Here is a 23,617-nt window from a genome sequence, read left to right as displayed (position 1 = left end):
TGTATATTGGCAATTGATTTAAAATAAGAAAAGTATCTTTAGGGTATGGGTTTTCTGCCACCTTTGTTTAATATCAACATAATTCTGTAAACCCTGTCGGATTTGACCCAGTCTCTTGTGTTAATCAATAAGTAGGTTTACCTAAATCATGGATCATACGGATCCCTCTTTGCAGACATTGGCCTTTTGAGCCTCCTTTAAAGGTTCAGAGTGAAATTGGCCACTAAATATGATGTGTGTTGAACGTGCTCACATCTTGTTCTTAAATTATATCCATTGCCATTGTGGTCCTATGGGCTGGAGTGCTGTCCTGGAGAACTCCTCTTATCAACTTCCCATGCTGAATAGCTGTAATTTGCAAGAGATCAGAGCAGTGTGTAATTATCTGACTTTTCTGGGAATTCCACTGGCACCTCTTTGTGTACTCTATGAAAGCTTATTCCCCCACTTGCAGATCATGCTGATTTGGATGTTTGAATAGTTTATTTAAAAAAAATATATATTTCTGGTAGTGGCACACAAGTTTCATCCATGCTTACAAATTCTCAAAATCTCAGAATGACCTTTCAGTGTTCCTTGAAATAATCTACTGAATCTGCTTCTCATCAGACCCAATGAGTTTTAGGACCATTGAAGATTGTTGTGGATGAGGACATGGACACATTCCAGGCAGATACAAAGCTCTGTGACTAGGTTCCATCGTATTATTTGTTGATCTGTTGAGATCATGTGATTGGCCTTCAGCGTGGGGTCTTCCACGTTTGGGTGTGATACTAAAAGACCTTCCTGCCATGTTTGAATTTAGCAGCCCATTTCCTCATTGAGCATCCTCCTTTGTGTGCGACCATGCATGTGTAAACATCATGTGTGAAGGAGGAGGGATGACTGCACGATGGTCGATTTCTCATTCTGATTTGGCTTAAATGTAAATATCGCATTCTTCCGTAGATCACTAACTTGTCAATCACGTCTCCTAAATTAAAATACTGTATGTTAGTCATATAATAAGTGTACAATGTCTGTATCTTTGACATGATATTTCTCTGGAATATTGCCAAACCTTCCTTCATTGGTGAAACAGTTGTTTTATAATGTATTATCAGTGATCACAAATCACAGTGTTATTTTATTTATTGTGAGTCTTTTTACGTACTCTTTATAAGAACCTATTCCGTTGCGTATTGATAATTAGCCTTCGCAAGTGATGCTCTGCTCTCAGTGCAGTGTGAAGGAACATAAACGTAGACAGATGCTGCTGGCCTTAACGCCTGACCTGACTTTCATAGCTCTGTGTATGCAGACTTGCCGCACGTGGCTCAGGATGTGACCACAAACACTGACACACACAAAAACAGGCACACGCGTGTAAGTGCGCACACAGTAACACTGTGACTCGAGTGATGTCTGCAGGGCCCATGGTGTGTGATGTCATCAGCCTGTCCTGTTAAGTTAGTGTACTGGCGTATTCACAAGTCTACAGCTCAGTGGAGCGCAGGCCAGTGAAAACTGGCCCTAACCGGCCTACGCTAAATTTGCATTCCAGCCTACATCTCTCCTCCCATCTGACTCTCTTATATAAAATCATCCTTACAGACATCCCCCGATCTGACAGGCAAGATCGTCATTACTGTACATCACCACCCACTGTAACAATAGGGTCTTCATAAATCCTGGTTACTGATTAGTCATTTAGATTGCTGCTAAGCAGGATTTGAGAGTGTGGTATAATCTTAAAACAACAGTGATCAAGTCAACAGGGTCAAATAATACTGTGGGCTGGTTCAAACTGTGGGCTGCTTGTGTACCACTCTGCTCAAAATCTGATACGTACTTACACTGTGAGTATGTGTGTGTATGTGTGTGCATGTGGATTTGTGCGTGTACAGTGGCACCGCACAGACTCTCCCATCTCTGTCCTTCTGCTCCAGTGGTTTCCCCCAGGCTAAGACTACCCACAATGCACTGCTTTCATGTCAACGCATTCAGGCACCGTGAAATAATTTTCTCTTTCTCTGCCCTTTTATTTCCTCTCTTATTTTATCACTGCATTTTCAGAAGATTCTCCTCCTTCTATTTCTTCGTTCAGTTTTTCTTTCCTCTGCCAGGATTTTTTTTTGATTCCTTTGTTGGCAAAAGTAGCTTCCATATGATGACAAGAGAATGGACATAGATAATCATCAGAAGATGTTTTAAAAAAAGAAATACTGTGCAAAAACTGTGCTCAAAGAGTGGTCTTTTGTTTGTATTTTGGGAAGTAATTTCTTAGGTTCCACTGGAACTGGAAGGACTGGAAAATAAGAAACAAGGGAACCTTACACTGCCAGGAAAATAACACTTGTACCTCTCTGCACATCTCTGGAATTTCAGGAGTTTTGATAAAGATTTCTTTACTACCTATATCAAACCAACAAAATGGTCACAAACAAAAAACTCCACATTTCACATCTCCTCTCTGCTCTACAGGATCACAGTGAAAGCAACACTACATACAATTCACAAAAGAGTAACTAAGTCACCCTGAGCCTTGGGAAGAGCTATAGGGGAAGAATGACATTGTGTTGCAACTTTAAAAACTTACAAACATGCTGTGAAACCATATGTCTAAATTTCTCTTCTCCTGCTATTAGCCTTCATCGGCATTCCACTAATCTGCTTTTTTGTTCCTTTGCAATCAAGATGATGGCTGACAGAACAAGAGAAGCTCTTCATCCCATCAACTTGCTGATTGCACCAAGTTGCATTATGTGGGTGTAACATTGTGGGGCCTCTGAGTCACCAGTGTGCAAGATGAGGCAGGCCACAAAGAAATCATGGAGGCCACGCTGGGCCTTAAATAGGGAGGGAAAAAATAAAACAACAAAAAGTTTTTATGAAACTGTCTTCTATTCCTATATTTATGTTGATGTTGTGTTGTATGAAGGACCAAAACACAGCAGCACAGTCAGAGTATGCGGGCAATGAGTGTTTTAGCACTGAAAGAGGAAAAGAAGTTGAGACAACTGTAGACCAAATATTTGAGTCTCTGTCAGTGTATAAATGTCTTCCTGTGTGTGTGTGTTAAAGTGAAAGAGTGAGGGGGCCACTTGAGTTCTCACTTACCCGCAGCTATGGGTGATTTCCTCTCATCCAGAAGCTGAATGGCAGTACTGGCCAGCACAACACTCTTGTTTTCTGAACCTAAACCACACAGAGACAGACACACACACACAGATTTCACATCAGAGTCGTATCATAATTCCTTTTATTAGTTTTGAACTGACCACAGGGTGATTGGAGAGAGAAGCACTGAACATAAATACCACAGAGTACTATTTCATGGCAACGGCTAACTACCACACTCCGGAGAGGAAGAGTGCATCTAAGGCAAGTCCGGCAAGTAAATAAGAGGCTTTCAGATCACTTGTATCAGCTGGCACTAATGGAAAGCCTGAGGCCGCAGACAGATGAGAACACATCCTCCCTCTGGAGGAGAAACCATTTTTTTTTTTTTTTTAGTTAAACTGAATATCCGTGAGGTGCTTGTGTGTGTATGTGTGCCTCTTTGTGACTGAATGTGTGTTCTGGGCAAGGCACTATGGAAAGGGCTGAACCTCTTCCTAACATATCTTATTTCAACCCACAGCAATCAGACCTATCCACAAGAACACAGCCCAGAATTAATATGAGAGGAAGGGGAGGCACAGACGCATGGCCAGAGAAAATGGCCAAATATGGGTGAAAGAACAGAAGGAAGGGACAGAGAAAATCTGAAAAGGTTAAAAAGGTTGAGTGACGATTTTTGAATTAGTTGTGCTTTGGCTTTTTATTATGTCACACTAGTAACATTTGACCCTGCTGGTAGAGATGATTCACTCATCATTAAAAAGGAGAACAAACCTGTGTTGAAAGGCAGAGAGTACACGAAGGTACCAGGAACTTGTTCTGCTGCTCGTTTGTACCACAGGGGAAAGTGATCGGCGTTGAACACGCCTTCTTTGTCTTCAGCCGTCAGGAAGTCTCTTGAAGCAGACAGGACAACAGAAGACACAAATGATGCAAAGCAAACAACACAGACACTGAACTAAACAGCGCTCCTCGCAAACTTGAGCTAATGGATTTATAGACACTCACTGGTTTGAAAGTTCGTCAGGCACCACAAACATGTTGATTCTGGACAGCCCTGTTCTTGTGCCCAGGTAGGCGATCTCCACCCCTTTATCAGAGTTCCTGTATAGAATGACAAATACATATGACGATGAACTGCATTTGTGGACAAGATAGCTTGTGGCAGCATGGAATCATCAGTATGAACAAACTGCAATTAAAACAAGAAAAAGGCAGAGAAGCTTATGGAACAAGTGTGACTTGTTGACTTGTTTGATGAAGCTAACAATGACTGAAAATGAAAGAAAAACATGCCCAAATCATTATATATTTAGTCACTGGCAGTTGACCTTGTCTGACCTTGTGCTGGAAGATGTAGAAAAAAAGAGTAGAATAGGTGACATACTCTGACTTATTGAGTACCAGGCTGGTCCAGTAGGCTTCCAGAGGGGCTGTCACCACTGCGTCAAAGAGAACTTCTTGTATCAGCTCCTTGTCACCTACCGAGGCACAACACACATTTTTACACATAAATCATTGCCAGTGGCTATAACAAAAAAAACTGTAAATGAGTATAACTTACACTGAAGATGGGGTTCATGCCCACTGAGGTAAAGTTGGATTGCTTCAATCTGGGACAGGTGGCGATGCTCTGGGTGCTCGTCTGTGTTGCAGTACGTCCTGTTGCATGACGAGAATGTAAAACACAAACATCTTGTCGTAACTTTCTCCAGATTGTTTCAAAACTCATTTCCTATCCGGTTGCTGAGTATCTGTTTAAAACTGCAATCATTTGGTCATACAATCCTGTTGCTTTTGGTTGCGTTTTGGATTTCAAGACATCTACAATGAATACAATGTGAAGTAGGTTTACAAGAATTAGTTTGAAAAGCGTTTACAGTAATGTGTTTAGATGTTGTTTCCCTATCCCGGTGACCACAAGTCATCAAGTGACACAAACCATCAAGTCAACATCCTACACATCCAAAAGCTGTCTTAGAACTGTTACATTGATTATAACTTTAGTTGATTTTAGAAGGTGGCAGTTTATTATGGATGTGCTACAGTTAAAATGTCATGTCATGAGAAAGAAGAAGAAGAAGGATAAATAAGTGCTGGTATATTCTTACCATTCATCTGCCAGCGCTACATCAGGATGCTCCAAGTCATGAAGCCCTGTCACAAACAAAGGACTATATGTCTCAAAAGAAACAAGCACTCAATATGAACTTATAATAATAGAGGGAGGCATCTCCATCTCAAACACACACGCACACTTAAACACACACTAGGGGTGAAAAATGTGTTTTTTGAATGGATGTGACAGGCCTGATTAGATCAGGAAGAGCCAAGTCATGCTCAGGGGTCTCTGCATGATGGACATGTTTAGAGAAACACACAGACAGAGACACACACACCACTACCACATGAACATTAACATGCATGAGGCTTGACGTGACACACATACATGTGGAGACAGCGCACACAGAGAGGGGCAGACATAAGACCTAAGGAGCCACTAAAGAAATATTTAACTTCCTGTCCAGCTCTCAAATTCATTATCGTAATGAATATGTATGTCAGGGTGACTGTGAGAGTGTGAGAAGACAATAAAATGAAGAAAACAGGAACAAGAAAGAGCATTAAATGACACATTTAGTAAGTACCAAAAAAACAATTATTTTCTGCATTTACTAACCCACTTCAGCTACAGAGCGTAAAGTTAAGGTATATGTATGAAAATAAACAACAAAACAAAAACTAAAATTAAATAAAATTATTCTTGTGTGTAAACCTATTGTTCATTATGCGGAAATATTTAAATTAAACTCTGGAGCCGTTTATATCTAAAAGGTTAAATACTCTAAAATAGCATCTCTATCACAATAAATATTTGTCTTTATTATAATAATTTCAACATGGTTCATTCACCTGTCTTGCTTATGTTTATTTTGCCTAAATAAAACATTTAAATAGCTGTTATATAACTATAAAAAAAAACTTGAAAATGTCAAAATACTAAACATTAATTAGCTCATTATGTAATACAGCCACTATTATAATGTACGTACAGTTTGTACTGTGTTGTGTGTTCAGAAAACTGTGCAGCTGCATAAAGGGATCTTTTGAATAAACAGTGCATGACAAAGAAGTAAGAATAGAGTGATGGAGAAAAATACACACAACAGATGTGGCAACAAAAATTTAAAAGGACATAATGTGAGGAGGATTTCTTACCTTCCTCCACTGTGACGTTTCCTTTAAAGAAAAACTTCCCGTGGCCTCTAGAAAGAGCTACCCCTAGACTAAAAAACAAACAAACAAAACATCAGCAAAATAGGGCTTCCATTATTAGAAACTTTGAACAGAACAGAAAGCTACCTGAAAGGCGTCCCTTTGATGTCTGTATAGTAGTAATCATTATGCAAAACCAGAACACGTTTCTGAAATAAAAGATTAACACACTCCATTAGAGACTGTAGTAAAATTTAGGCAGCGTGGCAGCAGTTATCTGATGTAATTCCTTGCGATCTGGCTCCATCTAGTGGTGCCTGGAGTACATACATGTAGATGGCAGTCTGAAGGTGTTAAACTGCAGATGCATGTAAATGCATGTTTGTTTGTTTGTTTTTTGGGGTTTTTTTTGCGGGGGGGGGGGGGGGGGGGGGGGTTTGTCTAAAGATTGTGAATATGCATGTGTGAGCACATTAAAGTGCACGTGTGTGTAGATATGTATTTACATATTGAATGGTTAATAATCAGGCTAATGTAATATGCTCGCTGGTAAGCTTTAAAAATGCAAAGTGCACACACACATTCACACACACCTGGGTGCCTCTCTCTCAGACAGCTAGTAGTAAAGCAGAATCATTGGGCTGCTGTTTCCCCTGTATTCAGCAACATGTGCTTGGTAGAGATAAGGGGCTCACACTCACAGAGACACACACCAATCCATGCAGAGCAAACCAAATCAGAAACAAAATCCCCAAGTCAATCCTGTACATCACTGTGCCAAGTGTAACAGCCCCTTGGCAGAGAGGATTCTCCCTGCTGAGATTTTTTTTCTGGCACACCTCTGGGGACCATCTGAAAAGTGGGTGTTTTTGTGCATTGCAGAATTTTGGATCGCTCACCCCTTTGTCCACACTCTTCTTCACCTCCATGGAGAAGGTCCCTGTCTTCCTGTTGACCATGGCATTTCTCAACTAGACAGACCAAAGCAACACACACACAGTGTCCTGTAAATCAGGCTGATACTTTGGTGATGCTTTTTGCAGAGTTTCTCATGTCTCACCGTGTCATCCTTATCTTCCCATTCCACCTCAGATAGGTCCACGCTGCTGTAGTTTGGCTTCCTTCGCTTCTTGCCATCTCCATACTGGACACAGAGACCAATGTAAATACACATGCATACACAAATAGAAATACTGAGCAAAAGAGTGTAGCTATAGTCTGATGTACTTTAATACTTCTCATTTAGTTTGAAGCTAAGCTTAATCTGTTTTATGCCATATGCTAACTGCTTTAGTGATGACTGGGAGTCTTGTACTGTCTCTATACATGGCATCAATTATTTACGCTCAATATATATATATATATATATAGATGAATGAATAAATGTTCATTAACGTCTAATTTATAAGAAATGGTTTAACTACTCTAGTGATAAACCTCCTCTGAACCCTAAGTACGCTAACCCTGTTTAAAGTGAGCCTTAAATAATGGTGGGCTGTTACTTTTGTGTGTCTACTGTATGTGTGCACTGTTAATCTCCCTCTTTATTCATCTGTCAGTGAGGACAGACTCCCACCCCTCATTAGTTGTTAAACACTGTTCATTAACATCTTTAATTAGACCACTATTAAACCATCTGTCTGTCTGCCTCTCTGTCTGTTCCCTCTTCTCATCCTCAGCTGTTTAGCTCTCATCTCTCAGTATCCCTCCATTTTCATCCAGAGCTGCATCCCCGCTTTGTCACCTTGCACCTATCCTACCCCCCCCCTCCCATTAAGCAGGTTCCTTGCTCTCCTCAGCCTCCCTCTCTCGCTCCCTCTCTCTCTCTCTCTTTACTCTCTCTCCCCTCTTGTCGAAAGAGTGGGTGAGTACAATAGAGTTAATCACAGCCATTCAGAAGCTGTATCTCTGTCTATTCACAGAACAGCAGAGGCCTGGAACACACTCTCCTCATCTGCATACCACCACGCAGCCAACACACTCACACTGCACAGCACATCGAGCACCCACACAATTACACACCGATTTTCTATGTTAATCTCCGTCTCAATGTGACAACAAAATCAGTAATTAACTGGACATGAAATCAACAGATAGTGTTCCACAGCTGCCTATACAGCACAAAAGAACATAAAACATCTGAACTCTGATCCATGTGTCCGAATACAGATTATTATGATAATAATGCCCTCACAGAGTTAACCTTAGAGCACCTAATGGTGCGGGAGGTACTACTCACAAGTGGCCGTAAATCTGGGTGGGTGAGGATGTAGCCGTTGTTGGTGATTGCAAAGGCGTAGCCATGAATGCCCAGCTAGAGGGATACACACACACACACAAAAACACACATACACATGGTAAATGCAAAACAAATCTGCACCTAATTATAAATCTGAGCTAATCAAGCTTTTTGTCATTTTTACTTTCTCAATCTCTCAGTTTGGTGGCAAAATTTCACAATACAAGAGGATGCAGCGAATTCCTCCAGTTCTGCACAAATAACACACTTTCAAATGTCAAAACTGCACACCCAGCCGAGTTCCAGACCCACAAAATAAATTTGGGGATGAGGCGAAACTATCAGAATACATCAGTATATGTACGGTAGTGTGTAATTTTCTTGTCATTGTTGGCTTTGAGGAATGAGCTGTAAATAACTGTCCAAACATAAAAAAAAACATTGTGCTGCAGGGTCCGGGATTCATTTACTGCACTGTGGAGTTAGACAGGTGAGAGTGCAGCTTAGATGGTTAAAAAAATGATGTCTGTAATATCAGTGACGGTCTGCAGTTTGATGCTGTACCTTATATTTGGGAATAGTCTTCAGCAGCTCAGAGACAGGCACGTCAGTCCCAACCACGCCGAGAAGGATGCCTCTGTTTCTCTGCAAGCACATATATTACAAATGATTCATTTGCATTTGAAAGGTTACTTACATAACATCTCCAAATGATGCACTGCTTCTAATATAGACATTTAAATCTGTGATATATATATATTGAATTAGTGCTGCTCTACTGTGTAATAATTCCAGACTCCAATCAAACTGAAATTAGTGCCCATCACAAAAACATCTCACCATTATTTTCCAATTCGTGTGTGTTCTCTCAAAGGCTAATCACTCATGAGTTAGAGAAAGAAATAACTGCAGAGTTTTCCAATTACACTAAAAGTTTGTTGGTGAAAGAAAGAGAAAATGTGCTATTAAATATGAAAACCTACCGTCTCATTCTTGGTACTGAACACTGGCATTGCCACTGTGGTCATCAGAACTGGACCTTGACCGTCTTCCAGCTGAGTGAGTCATGACAAAATGAAGAGTGAAAGTGAGAGGGTTAAAAAAAGGGGGAAGTTATAGTTACAAACAAAATGCAGCTGCACTGCACACTGCATGCCATCATTCATATTACATGTCACATCTTGCCTAGTCACAGTCAGTAAGTGATCTTTTCAAACTGCATAGCATCTGTTTCTCAAGTAGCAAGCTTGATAGGAACTCTGCAGCAGACCCAGTCCTATTATTTTCTTCTTGGGGGACCTACAAAACTTCCATAACATGTTTTATTCATGTTTATTATTTGCCTTAAAATGTGTTCAATCACAGCCTGCCTTTGATCTCTCGCAGAATACGCTTATCCAAAGGCAGTGCTTCTAGTTTGGATGTGGGTATCATCCCTCTAAAGACTGAAATAATTATGATATTTATCTTTCCAGCGTCTGTCTGCATCTAATGATGATCCATTAGAGATGAAAGGTTGACACTGTCATGAAGAGACAGGAGGAAAAAACGTTTGACCTTGTCCACTCAGAAATGTTGAAACTAACTGAATGTCAGTCATTAACCCCCGTCTACAGTACATCTCACCAACAATAAAGAGTTAGAGAACTTTGTGAAAAATAAGTGGTAGAAAACCCAAAGCTGTTACTGAGGTAGTTATAGGGGTTACAGTGGATGAAGCCTCTGCCAGCTGGCTAGGGTCCAGATTCCAGCCAGTTTGCAGCCACTGGAAGTCACCTCCCCTATTTTCTGTATTTCACCCTAAACATGTCCATTCATTCAATCGCAGGGTGTCACCAAGAGGTGTGGTTCTTCTCAGTATAGCCAAGGACCCAGCATTAGGACCTTTGTTTTTTTTGGATGCCTCCTACTTTCGCTATTTTAGCTTTGTGTATCAAATCCCAGCATCCTTGGGAAAACAATGTCATTTAACTGCTTCTTTTAACTCAACATTACATCCCCTATACTCTGCACCCTCCTTCTGCCAGTGACATCCCCCCTTTGCCTTCAGTAATAACAGGTAATGACAGGAAACTGTTAGTATCCATTCTGTCTTCCACAGACACTGGAGAAAGGGCAATTGGTGACCTGTGTTCAGACAGCTAGTAATAGCAATCCTGAGTGCTGTATTGGACATCAAAAAAGAGAACAAAGCACACCTAAGTACAGCTGCTGTAGCACTGGAGAGCCTTGCTGCTGTAGAATGGGATCGATCAAAAGACAGGGCATCATCTAAGAATACAAAATCTATTTTCAATCTCAGGCTCAGGTCTGTTGGATCATATATCATCAGCCTGTAATCATATGGATTTGTGTATATCACCAATATGTCATTTTTACATTTTAAGTAAGAGAATTTGGTGCGACTCAGGTCTGCGCTGCTGCTCTGTGGAATGACAGGTTGTAATTAAGCAGATAATGAGAGCTACATGGAGCCTGCAGCCACCAACACTTGCACCCTACTTACTACACACACTAGAGGAAAGACCTTTAAACATGTGCTTCATTATCCTAACCCAGGAGAAGAACTCCCTTGAACCCCGAACGAGCGTCCTTTAACATGACCATGGCCCTCCATCCCCGAGGAGGTGCTCTGTGTGTAGAATTTGACTTTGTCATACCAAATCCATAACCTCTAAAACAAGGACAGAACTCCACACATCTGGGCCCAATCTGCATCATCGCCGGCTCTGTGGATTTATCTAAATTATTTGGAGTAAATGAGCTATGTATGTCCTTCCCCCAGCTGTGGATCAGAGGATGAAAAAAGAAACACCCCACTGACACAAATACCCACACACTTATACCCCCTCAGAGGGTTCACACTCCGACCTGTGTCATTGTGTTTGTGGAACACTTCATAATCCAGGATGCTGTGACAAATTGTGTGCTGGTGACCCTTGTTTCCTTGGAGACCAGGTGAGTGTTAGTGCAGGAGAAAAAAAAGCCCCCCATAGGCTCCTGTGGGAAAACTAAAGTAGACTCAATGGGGAACAGAGCTGATGTGGATGCAGCACAGGTTTTTTCAGCATAGGTGCTTTTAGGATTATCCACGAAATTAATTACTTCAATTAATATAAACACTTTTGCTTTGAAATAGAGGAGTTTATATTCATCCGTCGTGACACTTTGAACAGATAAACACATCAGCTCATCATCAAATCGTAATCAACTACACCCAGCTTTGCCATTTGTCTGTCTTCATGCTCAATCAAGTATCAATCTTGTTCTTTGAACCTTTGTGCAAAACAGCCCTGCTCTCAACCCCGCAGCCTTCACTGCATCCCTCCTAACGTAAACTGATACCTTTTCTCATAAAATACCTTACATTCTTTCTCTTACCCTCCCTACACTTGTCCTCAAATACCCCCCCCCCTCCCCAACACATTCCTCTCACCCCCACCTCCCTTGCATCATCCCTGAGCTCCAGTGTCAGTTCATCCGGCAGAGTGGGAAACAAAGCCAAATGAGCCAGAGAATGATGGATGAAGCTGGTGAGACGAAGGATAGGAGGGAGAGGGGGGGTAACAGAGAGGAGTGAGCAGGTGGAGGGAAATAGCTGGAGAAGGAGAAGCAAAGTAAAACAAAAAAAAGGAAGTGGAGATAAGCTAAGAAAGAAAGATTATTGGGTTGCAGTCAGAGGGATGTGGTAGACAGAAAAAAAAGATAGCATGCCTGTACATCTGGAAAGATGATACGCATCAGCCCCGGAACACAAATCCCAAATGCTCATCACTTTTCTAACACACAGCCAATCCCGGGAGTTTTGCTAACTTCTAATCAGACACTATCACCATTCAGGGAGTGTGTGTGTGTGTGTCTTTCTGTCACTGTGTGTTTCACTTTCAGAGGACTGTTGTGTTGTGTGTTCATAGCACCCAGGCCAGAGCAGTGCTAGGTTTGATCAAATGAAAGAAAGCAGCATGGATTCCTTGCTAGTCCCAATTATCACGTCTGAAAATGTGATATCCATTCTCTGTTTTCTGCTGAGCAGTTGTGATGTCAATCAGCTCTAACAGTACTATGTCAAACATATGGCCTGCCAGCTGTCTAATGTAACTGCTCTGTGCACAGTTCATGCTGATGAGGAGGCTGAGCGCTCTTTTGTTCCGCCATCATCACTATTATGATTATAGAGCTGCTTATCTCAACCCACATATGATTCATAAATCACTGCAAAATAAAACACTGAAAATGATAAGAAGGCATCTGAAAAGATCATCCCGCCAGTCATTATGCAGTATTGGATTTTCGCCCAGAAGATGACAAAACAGCTAATTCTGGAGAATTCTACCAAAACAAATAACACAGGCAATCGTGTTTTCACACCAAAATCACACAGGCCAAAGAGCAACAAAATGTAGCCTCAAATTCACACACGATCACACTGCCAGCCCCGGAGATACTGGCAAAGCACGGCTAACATAGCATCACCAGTGATGAATGAGTATGTGTGCACAGACATGTGCGTATGTTTAATTAGACGTGCAGAAGAGAGCGGCCAACTGAACCGATAACCACCACAATGCATGTCTTGAGTTAGGAGGTTAACAAAACACATATGACACTGACACACAACAAAATGCTGGTATGGTAGTTAACCCAAATAATGCCTTCATTGCACAGATACCAGAACCACAATGCACATGCACATGAACACAGCAGGCCTCAACACAGTACAATACGATGGCCTCAAACCAGGTTTTTTTTTTTACCTTTTGTGCTTGGGGGAGCTAAAGAGAACAGATTAAAGGAGAGGAGGAGGAGGAGGAGGAGGAGGAGGAGAAAAAGGGTCAACACATTTGTGGATAAGTGTCAGAAAGCCTTTCAGTGCAATTTTCGCTGAATGGAGTGCCAGCGGGTGCATAAAATCCACTGACATTGACTTTGCAACTTAAAAACAGTGACTGTGTCAAGAGTGGAGAGGTTTATAGCTAGGAGGGCCGGACCAGAGGAGACAACACTTCAGGTGTTGGGTCAGTGTACTAACTATGATAAATGGAAAGGGATAATGAGGACAAAAAGAACTAAGCAGGCAGAAGAGGGTAAAACATGAGGAATATGGAAAAGAAGGCAGAGTGAACAAGTCCTGAAGTCATGCAGTCTTGATAGCCTGTGGGTATTTTTGGTTTTCCGCTTTACATTGCGAAAGTCTTCTTAAGCTTTACAGAAACTCTTGCTAAGGCTGCTATTCTCACTTCATGCACCAACACAATAACTTAAGCATAAAAGAACTATTGTGCATGAGTCCCCTTTTCTGTATGCTGTGTGTAGATTATGAATGACTGTCTGTGTTTTAGAGACCATAAAGTCTATGTCGCGGAGAGACAGGGGATTTATAGCATCTGTTTAATTTTGCTGAGAAATACTATTATGAAAAATATGCCATCATTAAGTGTGTCTGTGCATGCTAGGATAAGGTATGAGGCTGACAGATCAGAGACTAACTTACCGAAGTTCTGTTCACGCTATCAAACGCGCAAACACACACAAGAGGCTCATTTACTTAATGATTCCATCTGCTACACACACACACTCACACATTCACAGTCAGACATACAAAGACAAAAACCCAGCGTCATCCTCCTGCCTGCCTTTCATCATATCTCATTCAGATTATCTGATTCATCCAGCATGAGTTTATGTGAACAGAAGCTTAAACAAGGTGTTTTGTGTCACAGACCCATAATGTACACAAGGGATTTACTGTGTGTGTGGTTAGCATGGACTATGGCGTAGTCAACTCACAGTGCTATCGATGTAGGCTTCAGTCCATACTGTGTCATGCTCCCGATCAATCACTTTAGGTCGACTCAGCACATGGAGATATTCCATCACGTTCTCCTGCACATCTGCCAGTGTGGAAATCTGAGTGAAGTAGCCTGTTGGGCAGAGAGAGAAAGAGAAATGGCAACAAAGAAAAGATTATTCATAATTTTAAATAGATTTATTACATTAAAATTAATCTTGCTCAAAAAGCAGTGTGATCTAGCAGCTGACCAATCAATCAACCAGTGTAATCAGTGTATATTTTGGCTGATAGGAGAGTTTCAATCCTGGAAAAGATGATGCAGAGTGTATTATCATTGGCCCTTTTCAAAAGACAATAGTGTCTCTAACATAACCGCCATGTTTGTCATGCCTATTATACAATGCTAGGTTCTGATTGGTCACTTGTGGCATTCTGTAGTCAGTTATTTCTGGACACAACGCTGCTGCTTTTCTGATCCGACCATTAGTATGGAGATGGTCCTGATGAGGCTGATGAAGACCATTTGCTTTGCATTGCTGTTCCCATCACCCTGTTGGGATTTTATTGACCACAACAACTGGCTCGTGGAACATTATCCAACACTTATCACATCTGTTTTACTAGTGAGAGAGCAAACTGGAATAGATGCAGATATATAAATGCTGGAACTTTTTGTTTCCTAATAGTAGCGAGTTTTGACTCATGGTATTGGTCATGCTGTAATGTAAAAAAGCTAGACACTCCTACCTGACTTAAACTGACTAAGATTGCATTGCATGTTGCATCCAAGTATGACCTACAGTTACAGACCCAGCAAATCTTTTCCAAGTCGTTGCTCCCATGTTACTTATCTTGGTACAAAAACAGATAATATGGAATCTAGTACAGCAGGCAGCAGATATTAGCTTGATGTAGGAGATGGGATCTTGCATACATGCATGAGTGATATCTAAGGAATTCCATAAAAAAGTCAAAGCAAACCAGCATGGGTTTGTGAATGGGTAAGTGGTATGTAAATGTAAAAATGTAAAAAACTATCTGAGTTAAACCAAATGTGATGCCATTTCTTGAGATGGTAATGCTACCATTATGATGCTAATGTGCATATGTAGGAGGGAATGTACTGTTATCTCAGCAGGGGGGAGAGAAGGGGTGGGGGACAGAACAGGAGAGAGGAAGAGAGGGGAATCAGGACAGCAGTCAGACAGAGAGAGAGGACCAGAAGTGACACAGTCAATAAGAAAAAAAGAGAGAGACCACCACATTTGCACCCATCCGTAAAAACAGCAAACTGCCTCCATCACCGAGAGGCAGTCAAGTAGAAAATCATAGCCGGAGGAAATAGATTTTGGGGTCATCTTTCCCAGCAAACACCTTTACACCACAGGGAGAAAAGAGTCTAGACACAACACACGGATCCATGAGAGATGTCATGTATCCACCCCAATGACTAATAAAAGGCTCTATCACTGACAGTACACAACAAAAGGCCATAACTCTCACACTGAAAGTGAACATGATTACTACAACAAGAACTCAAACTCAACAAGAACTCAAACTTGACCTGGAAGTGAACTTTTTATCCTCAAAGGCATTTGGATGCAGGTATTCCTTTTACCAGACAATACAATGACAACACACACGCATACAGACTCACATCACACACAGTCTAACGGCATCGTTCATCACAGCACTGAGTCAAGATCGACTGCTCCCTGTGGAAGGCTGAGGGCGTCCTTCGGGCTGAGCCACAGGAGCCGGTGAGATGAGCTGGGAGAGAAAAATGAGCGCTCCCTGCTTTCAGTGACATGCTACACCTGTTACATACAGGACAGCCACAGCATGGGCTGGTCAGGATGAGGGCATCCATTTACAGTATTTTTAAAAGACCTTGGTTTTGGGTCATATGTAAGCAAAAAAAAAAAAAAATACACAAGGTGTACGGACACGAGAAATAATGGATGAGGTAGAAGTAAAAAAGTGTCATGATGTAAGGAAGAGCACCAGCACCAGCAAACTTCGGATAACCTTACATCCACTCAGGGTGCAATACATATCTTTATAGTGCAGGTTTTCAACTCAAAAATAACTCAGATTATGTTCTTGTTAGGACGTTTGTCAGACCGAGATTTGTGGCCTCCTCAGGTTTTTTAACCAGAGAGTCTACCATATGTCTTGCTGGCTATTGTTGACCACAGGTTTAAAACTGTAACCGACAGATAATAACACACTTATTTATAACTTCATGTGCATTTGGCCAGGGCTTGAATGTAACTGAAGAATTAACTAACTAATTAGAGGAAAATGAAATTGTATGTGTGAGTCTGGTTATATCGAGCACAGTGAAGACTTTGTGGTAATTAACTCCTCAAGATCTATAAATAATTTTACCATTCCTACCTGCACTGTGACACTGACAGCGCTTCTAGAGTCTTAACATTTTTCATTATTCTATTCAAAGGACCGCAGGGAGAGATTTTGACAGAGTTGCCAGTGACAGGGCGGACGAGGTGTCACGCTTGTCTTCACTTGGAGAACTACTTAAGTAAAGCAGTGATGAACTAAAGCCAGCATTTCTGCTGAAATAGAAGAAGAGATGTTGCACCTACAGGGAGTGAGGAGACGACTGCGACGCACAGCTTCTGCAGGCTGGAGAGGATGTCACTGTCACCAAGCTTGAGTCATCATCCAGGCATACACCCACATTTATGTAGCATGACACACGCTCACACATACACATACACTGTTCTCATCATCACCACTAACACCCTCAAACTGACTGGTTGGGTTCTCTGATATCACTTCCAAGCAACACTTGGGATGCCCTTGTCTTTTATCCACAGACACACACACACAGACAGACAAGACACAGCTAAAAACACATGCACACCCTTTGTGTGACCTGTGGCCTGTCTTATCTACTGCAGCCTGAGGAAATGGAGCCAGACTGTCTCTGTCACCCACCTCCCAGCTAAATATAGAACCTAAGGAAAGTGCTGTACGCAATGAGACAACCATGACCACACACAAAGCAGCTAGGAAGTGGTGTATCGCTGTGATAGTTTAGACTTCAGGCTTAGAGGATGATGAAGCAATGTGACATATCTGGAACCAGCTGCCTGCTGTCACATACAAACACTAATACTGATGAGCACTGACAAAAAATAAATAAATAAATTATACAGCATGCACATACATGCAAAATAAATCCCAAACTCCATAATGTATTAACTTCCACCTGGCTGACAGCAACATGCAGCAGCCTTCCTATGCAAAAACAGATTATAAGAAGGAAAAACGAAGTCTTTCCATGCAATTTAAGATACCACCTTTGTTAGCACATGCCATCCATTTCAGATTATCTGCGAAGGCTGATTCTCGACCAATCAGGTAAGGGAATATGCGGACCTGCAGAAAGAAAGCAGATAACTTCCGTCAGTCATTTTAATCGCATTTGTGATAAGGGGCCGCCACACACCACCATATTGAAGATAACACTGTCAAATCCAGTGAAGAAGAGACTCATCTATCTGCCAGTGATTAGCAGGTCATTTCTCCCTGTTTAATAGAGTTGATTATGGACATTTCCTTAAAGTTTCAATGATACAAATCATTTTTTTATCTACGCTAAACACAAAAATATTAGGATGTTCAAAAAAGTGTCATAAAATGAGAGAAATGCATTAAAATCTGAACGCAAATAAAGCAAGCTTAATTCAAATCAGAGAATATTCTAAACTCTCTTCTGCCAAACCCATTTTTACCCAGCAGTGCTCAGTTGGCTCTAACACCAGGTGTGGTTGGCAGGTGTGTGTTTGTGTGTGTATGTAAAGAGCATAGTTTCCAGATTGGACCAGATGCAAGCCTCTGGGGGCACAGCTGCCATAGCTCCCATGCCTGCATTTTTCACTGCCTCCCTTAAATCTGACAGCATGTGTCTGTCTGTCTGTATCTGTGTGTGTATATGAACGTCTAGATGTTTGTGTGTGTACTGATTCTGGATTCAATGGAAAAGTTGGGAAATACTAAAAATTTCATTATGTATAAAGTGCTCCCTCTCTCTCTTTCTTTCTTTTTTTTAAAAATTTTTATTTCTGTATTAAATCATATTTTGATTGTGTCATAAATTCAATAGTGATTAAATCATCTTTATCTGACAAAGGCATAAACAACAGCTACTTCTAGACTCTAATTTATCACTCCGGGTATTGTTAGGCTATTGTTAACTGTAATGTGTTCCCTGTGAATAAATACAGTTGTCAGACTGTCATTTTTAATCAGCCCTTATTATTAAGACCATAATCATCCCCTATTCATATGAATCTCATCCATTTAAATAATGGCGCCAGAGTGACAGTCAAACACAACGCAGTCGATAGGATCATCACCGCTCCATGTGCAAAGAAGGAGTGACACAATGGGATTTTGTGTTTGTGTGTGTTTTTCCATACTGGTAGACACATTACAGAGGGTTGGTTATTAAATATAGAAGAGGTTCACACATGAGTTAAGTAACACAAAGATAGAAAATAACAGGGGCTCTGGGTAAAGCACGCAATCCTAAAGGTACTTAAGTGCACACATTTTACACAGGCAGGAGTAAAAACTGTGTGTGTATTCATGCACAAACAGACAGACACTGAATAGCTACAGTAAGTGTAGATCTATGAAACATACAGTTGTTTGCACTCCTGCATAATGCATTTAGCAGCAATCATTTATTCAGTGCTTGTGTGGTCACACAAATGTTTAAAGACTTTAAAAGTACACGCCTGTGAGGCTACATATGTACGCTAACTCTTCTGATGTGTCAGCTCTCATGAAATATGTACTGCAGTACAATCCCAGACCAGCCGGGGCCGACTGCTGTTTACAAAAGGCCTGGTTTCAAATTTAGGTCAGCTTGACATTTCAACCTGAATCCATCAAATAAGCTTCATACACAGTAGTTTGTTCTACACTTGACTTAGTTTGCATGGACGTCACGCAGTGAGGTGACTGCATCTGGGTTATAGCAAAGTAAACCTGTTTTCAGTATACTGTACTATGTCATGTAACTGTTACTGCAGTGATTTAAAGACTGGATTATTAAGACTGTATTGATCAAACATTGGAATATAAAACCAATTCCTGATGTGGAAATACCATTAAAATGGGCTGGCCTCTGAAAAACAGCATTTGTGAACTCTTACATTGTCAGAGAGCTGCAAGAGCAACTAGGTCAGCTAACTAGTTTATTTTAGAAGTTGCCAAACCGTGATCAGGCTGGCCCACAGCTCTGAAAGCACCACATCTCAAAACTTTGACACATTTAAAACACTCCTGAAGACCCATCTTTTGTGGCCTTTAACTTGAGTTGAACTCCTTCCTCTGTAAAGTACATGTCTTGGTGCATGCTGTAATGATAGTATGTGTATATTCTATTTAAAAAAAAAAATATCTAAATCTGTTGTATTTTGTACACTTGCCCACTTGCCTAGAATTTGGTCCTTCTGTTTACTGAACATGTACAGGATATGTTCAGGTAGTTTTAGTCATATTAGTTACATTAGTTATACGATACTCTAAGAACAATGCTTGGTTTGTCTGGTTATTTAATACAAACAATGATTTAAATAAATATTTTATTCCAGACTTAAAAACCTCTTCAAAGAATGTTTATTAATTGCTAGTTGATTTTAATTATCAACCCACTTTCAGACATAAACAAATCAGATGGGTCTGATAACCTTGTGCCACACTTTCTAAAGTTAGACCTTTAATCTGTCTCTTGCCTTTAATGAAATTCCTTATCTTCAAGCCTGCTTGTGTTCTATCATTACCTAAAAGCTGGTGACCTAACACTTGAAACCAAATGATTACAGGCTCAGCTGTAATCAGTCTTGTCTAAGATTCAGGAATTGCCATTTTCTAATCACTTTGTTTTAACTCTAACAATAATTTTATCGGGAAATCAATGGGGTGTTTTCAGGAAAGACTCTGGGGACCTGAAGGTGTTTGTAAAAGATATGCATTACGCTTGTGTGAGTTTGATAATCTAAAGGTTTGTTTACTTGAGGAAAAAAAAAATGTTGTAGGTTGTACTAAAACTTCCCACCTGGCAGACACTGCTCAGGGAGCATGTCTAACAATTCTAATTGTGAGCCTCAGCCATACTGAGATTCCCTCACGGTCCTCATGCTATCACCAGTTTAGGCCACTCTCCTGGCCCTACTACACATGCACATGCAACTCTCATCTGGGTGACTGTGCTCGTGCGGCCGTCTTTGTGGGCTGCAGTGCACACTAGTCTCCAGACATTTATGGTTTGTTCTTTTCTTATGGGACAACCATAATAATGTTGGCAAGGAGAGGGAACTGGCACCAGATGAGGTATAGGCAGGGCACGAAAAAAAGCAAAGCATGGGTAATGCTGTATGTAGGACAGCATATCAATTTTGGGATGCGGATTGTAGATCATGTCTAATTTCAGACAGTGTGCACCATTTTATAAAAGGTGGGGGGTTGTCTAGCTTTACCTTGCCTCTGCTGGATTACCTACAAAAGCCCTGTGGATCCATCCAGCGGCTACTTGATAATTATAAATAATGAATATATAATTATTTTTTAATAATACAAAAAAAGGAAATTACAGTAACAGAAAAAGCTGGACATTGAGTGTATCTTGAATCATTGCCTATTGCCATTAGATACAATATATCTTTTATATAAACATATATATGTTAAATATCAACAAATGCATTTTATGGCATTTGAGTGCAGGCAGCCAATCAACTCAGCCTGAGATTGGCACCAAAACGGCTGAAGAAAATCTCCAGCGTGTGCCCCCAGTGACTGAACTTTAAATTCTCTGCCAGCTTGGAACACCACACTCATAATGCATGGGTGGCACAACCCAGGTTCCTGTCCCTGAGGGCAGTTCGCATGCCAAACACACAAACACAGCAGATCGGCTGTCCGGGGGCTATGACAACCCAGCAGGCTGCAGTCTTATGTGACTGATGGCATTCAGGCAAACTACAGAAAGGAAATGGTCAGTGTCAAAAGAGGCCACCATCACTAGGGTGATCAGTGCCTTAAATCTTCTGCATTACATGTGTTTTAGAGGATTTTTTTAATGGAGTTCGTGTTTACGCATGTTTACTGTGAGTGTGAAGGAAACATATGTGAACATATTCTCATAACAGACATTTTACTGTAGTGTTCTTTGAACGTTATTTGAAGTTTTGTGTTCTTCCACACTTTTTGGAGTGAATGCTATCTGCATACAGATGTATGGTACAGTCACTTATTTGCATTTCTTTTTTTTCCTGCCAGTATACTCAGTGTGATGCTATACAGTGGTGAAGCTGTACGGCTGGTTGGAAGAAAGCCATTAAAAACCAGCAGTGGAAGGAGAAAGAGAGGGAGAGCGAGAGAGACTGGAGAGAGTGACAGAGACTGAAGACCTCTATTATCAGCAGGGCTTCTTCTAAATGGAACTCTCTAGCAGCCTTGTCCCCTCTCCGCTCGCTGCTGTTCAGCCTTGAGGCAGGAGTTGGTGGGAGGGGGGGGTGGGGGGTGGGGGGTTGCAACAGTTTTAATACAAGAGGTACATGACGCACACAACCGCAATGTGCAAGTGCTACCTTAATAGTAACTTAAGGGCGGCCATATTATTACACTGAAACACATGCTTAGTTTGACTTAAGGTTTATATTGTTTCAAAATGTGGTCTAATAACAGCTGCAATGACTTCAGGCGTAAGAACATTTTAAAGGTAATGGAAGGTTAAACATATACTTAAAGTCTCATTTAGTTAAAAATTTACACTATATGTGGGGAGTGTGTATGTTTTTATCATTGTATCTCTACCCCTCCCTCTGTGTGAAGTGTGAAGACCCACATGGCTTTCCTTTTACTGACAAAATGACCTTAGAAGCACTTGTTTTCTCCCACTCCAGGTCCTCTCTTCTTCAGTTTCATTTTATAGCCTGTCTGCAGAGCACCACAATTACCTGTAGGACAGCTCTATCCTTAGCGACAGGACCACACTTAACTTTAAATCACTCTGGAAGGACCCCACACGGGGCATGTTCAGTACCTAATGCTGGTCAAAAACCAATAATTGAATTATTACTACACTTAGCAAAAACATGCTCTGACTTCTGAAAACAAACAAAGTATTTCACTATTACACCTCTGCATCAGAGAAGAACTATTTTCACTTGTATGGATTTATGTATCTGAGGATTGTAAGGGATCCATTGGTATCCCTTTATAAATGTGTCAAAAGGAAGTAGTGAGTTTAAAAAGTCGTTCATAGCCACAGGAGAGCATTAGTTCACTGACCTCCATTACTCATCCTGCACCAGAATATATGGTCGCAGGTTATGAGTGAGGCATAATGGGAAAGTGAGATGTGTTGACCTGACCTGGCCCGGAACATATTGGCAGAATAATATGATGTGTGTGTGTGTGTGTGTGTTTAATACACTACCTTTCTCTCTGGCCAGTTGTACTTGGCGAAGATGGTATCGTATGTATCCACTGCCCCATCTGTTACCAACATAATAGCCTGGCTACACTCGCTGCCCCTCCCAGTGTCGTTGAACTGGAGACAGAAAAAGAGGAGAGAGAGGGAAAACAAAATCACATCTGAGCAACAACAAAACAACACAAAAAAAGCTTGAAAAAAATGGGAATTTAAACTTTTTTTAACACACAGACCAGACACTTTGTCTGGTTCCACCTCATTAGATTTTGAAATGTATATTAGCATGTCTTAGATCTGATACTACCCACACACATACACGCATCTGCCAGAGGGGAGTGTTACTGAGATAAACGACAGTGAGGAGTCTGTGTAATAACAGTGCAATGTCACTGCAGACTATACTTGAATGATGGATACATTTTGGACAGTTATAAAAGGACGGTGAATGAGTGTGTGTTTGTGTACTTCTGTGTTTGACTAATTGCTTGCTCATAATGAGGAGATGTCAGACCAGCAACCTGAGCCTTCAAGTGCCTTGTTTACTGAGTTTTTGCATGATTCTGTTTATTTGGTTATTAATTACAGCCCTAATTAATTTGTGCATAACACTGACGTGTGTATGTGTGCGTGCTTGTGATGATGATCAACCAGGAGCATGTTACTTACGTCACTGAGTAGATTGAAGGCCTCGGTCAGAGCTATGTCTAACATACCAATGCCTTGAGCAAACAGCTTGTCGAGGTGTTCCCGGAAATGCTGGCAAAATACAAGTTTGGAGAGAATTACAATTATA

At 41.0% G+C, this 23,617-nt stretch overlaps 1 protein-coding gene across 1 annotated transcript in view; it reads right to left on the bottom strand.

Annotated features, from left to right (window-relative positions):
- cacna2d3a (calcium channel, voltage-dependent, alpha 2/delta subunit 3a) overlaps nt 1-23,617 on the bottom strand; it is a 92,376-nt gene that overhangs the window by 20,986 nt on the left and 47,773 nt on the right. The window contains exons 9-26 of the mRNA XM_028409593.1: nt 23,491-23,580; nt 22,828-22,941; nt 17,678-17,756; nt 14,345-14,478; nt 13,312-13,329; nt 9,541-9,612; nt 9,122-9,202; nt 8,558-8,632; nt 7,379-7,462; nt 7,218-7,289; nt 6,466-6,527; nt 6,322-6,389; nt 5,214-5,259; nt 4,667-4,764; nt 4,490-4,583; nt 4,111-4,206; nt 3,877-3,998; nt 3,100-3,177 (exon numbers count right to left, since the gene is read on the bottom strand). Coding sequence (XP_028265394.1) covers nt 3,100-3,177; nt 3,877-3,998; nt 4,111-4,206; nt 4,490-4,583; nt 4,667-4,764; nt 5,214-5,259; nt 6,322-6,389; nt 6,466-6,527; nt 7,218-7,289; nt 7,379-7,462; nt 8,558-8,632; nt 9,122-9,202; nt 9,541-9,612; nt 13,312-13,329; nt 14,345-14,478; nt 17,678-17,756; nt 22,828-22,941; nt 23,491-23,580 — 1,483 coding nt within the window. The remainder of the gene's footprint in view (nt 1-3,099; nt 3,178-3,876; nt 3,999-4,110; nt 4,207-4,489; nt 4,584-4,666; nt 4,765-5,213; nt 5,260-6,321; nt 6,390-6,465; nt 6,528-7,217; nt 7,290-7,378; nt 7,463-8,557; nt 8,633-9,121; nt 9,203-9,540; nt 9,613-13,311; nt 13,330-14,344; nt 14,479-17,677; nt 17,757-22,827; nt 22,942-23,490; nt 23,581-23,617) is intronic.

This window comes from Parambassis ranga, chromosome 7 (genome assembly GCF_900634625.1).
Source record: "Parambassis ranga chromosome 7, fParRan2.1, whole genome shotgun sequence".
Classification (NCBI taxonomy): Eukaryota; Metazoa; Chordata; class Actinopteri; family Ambassidae; genus Parambassis; species Parambassis ranga.
The sequence above is the reverse complement of the archived record's forward strand: the minus strand, read 5'-3'. Positions and strand labels throughout refer to the sequence as shown.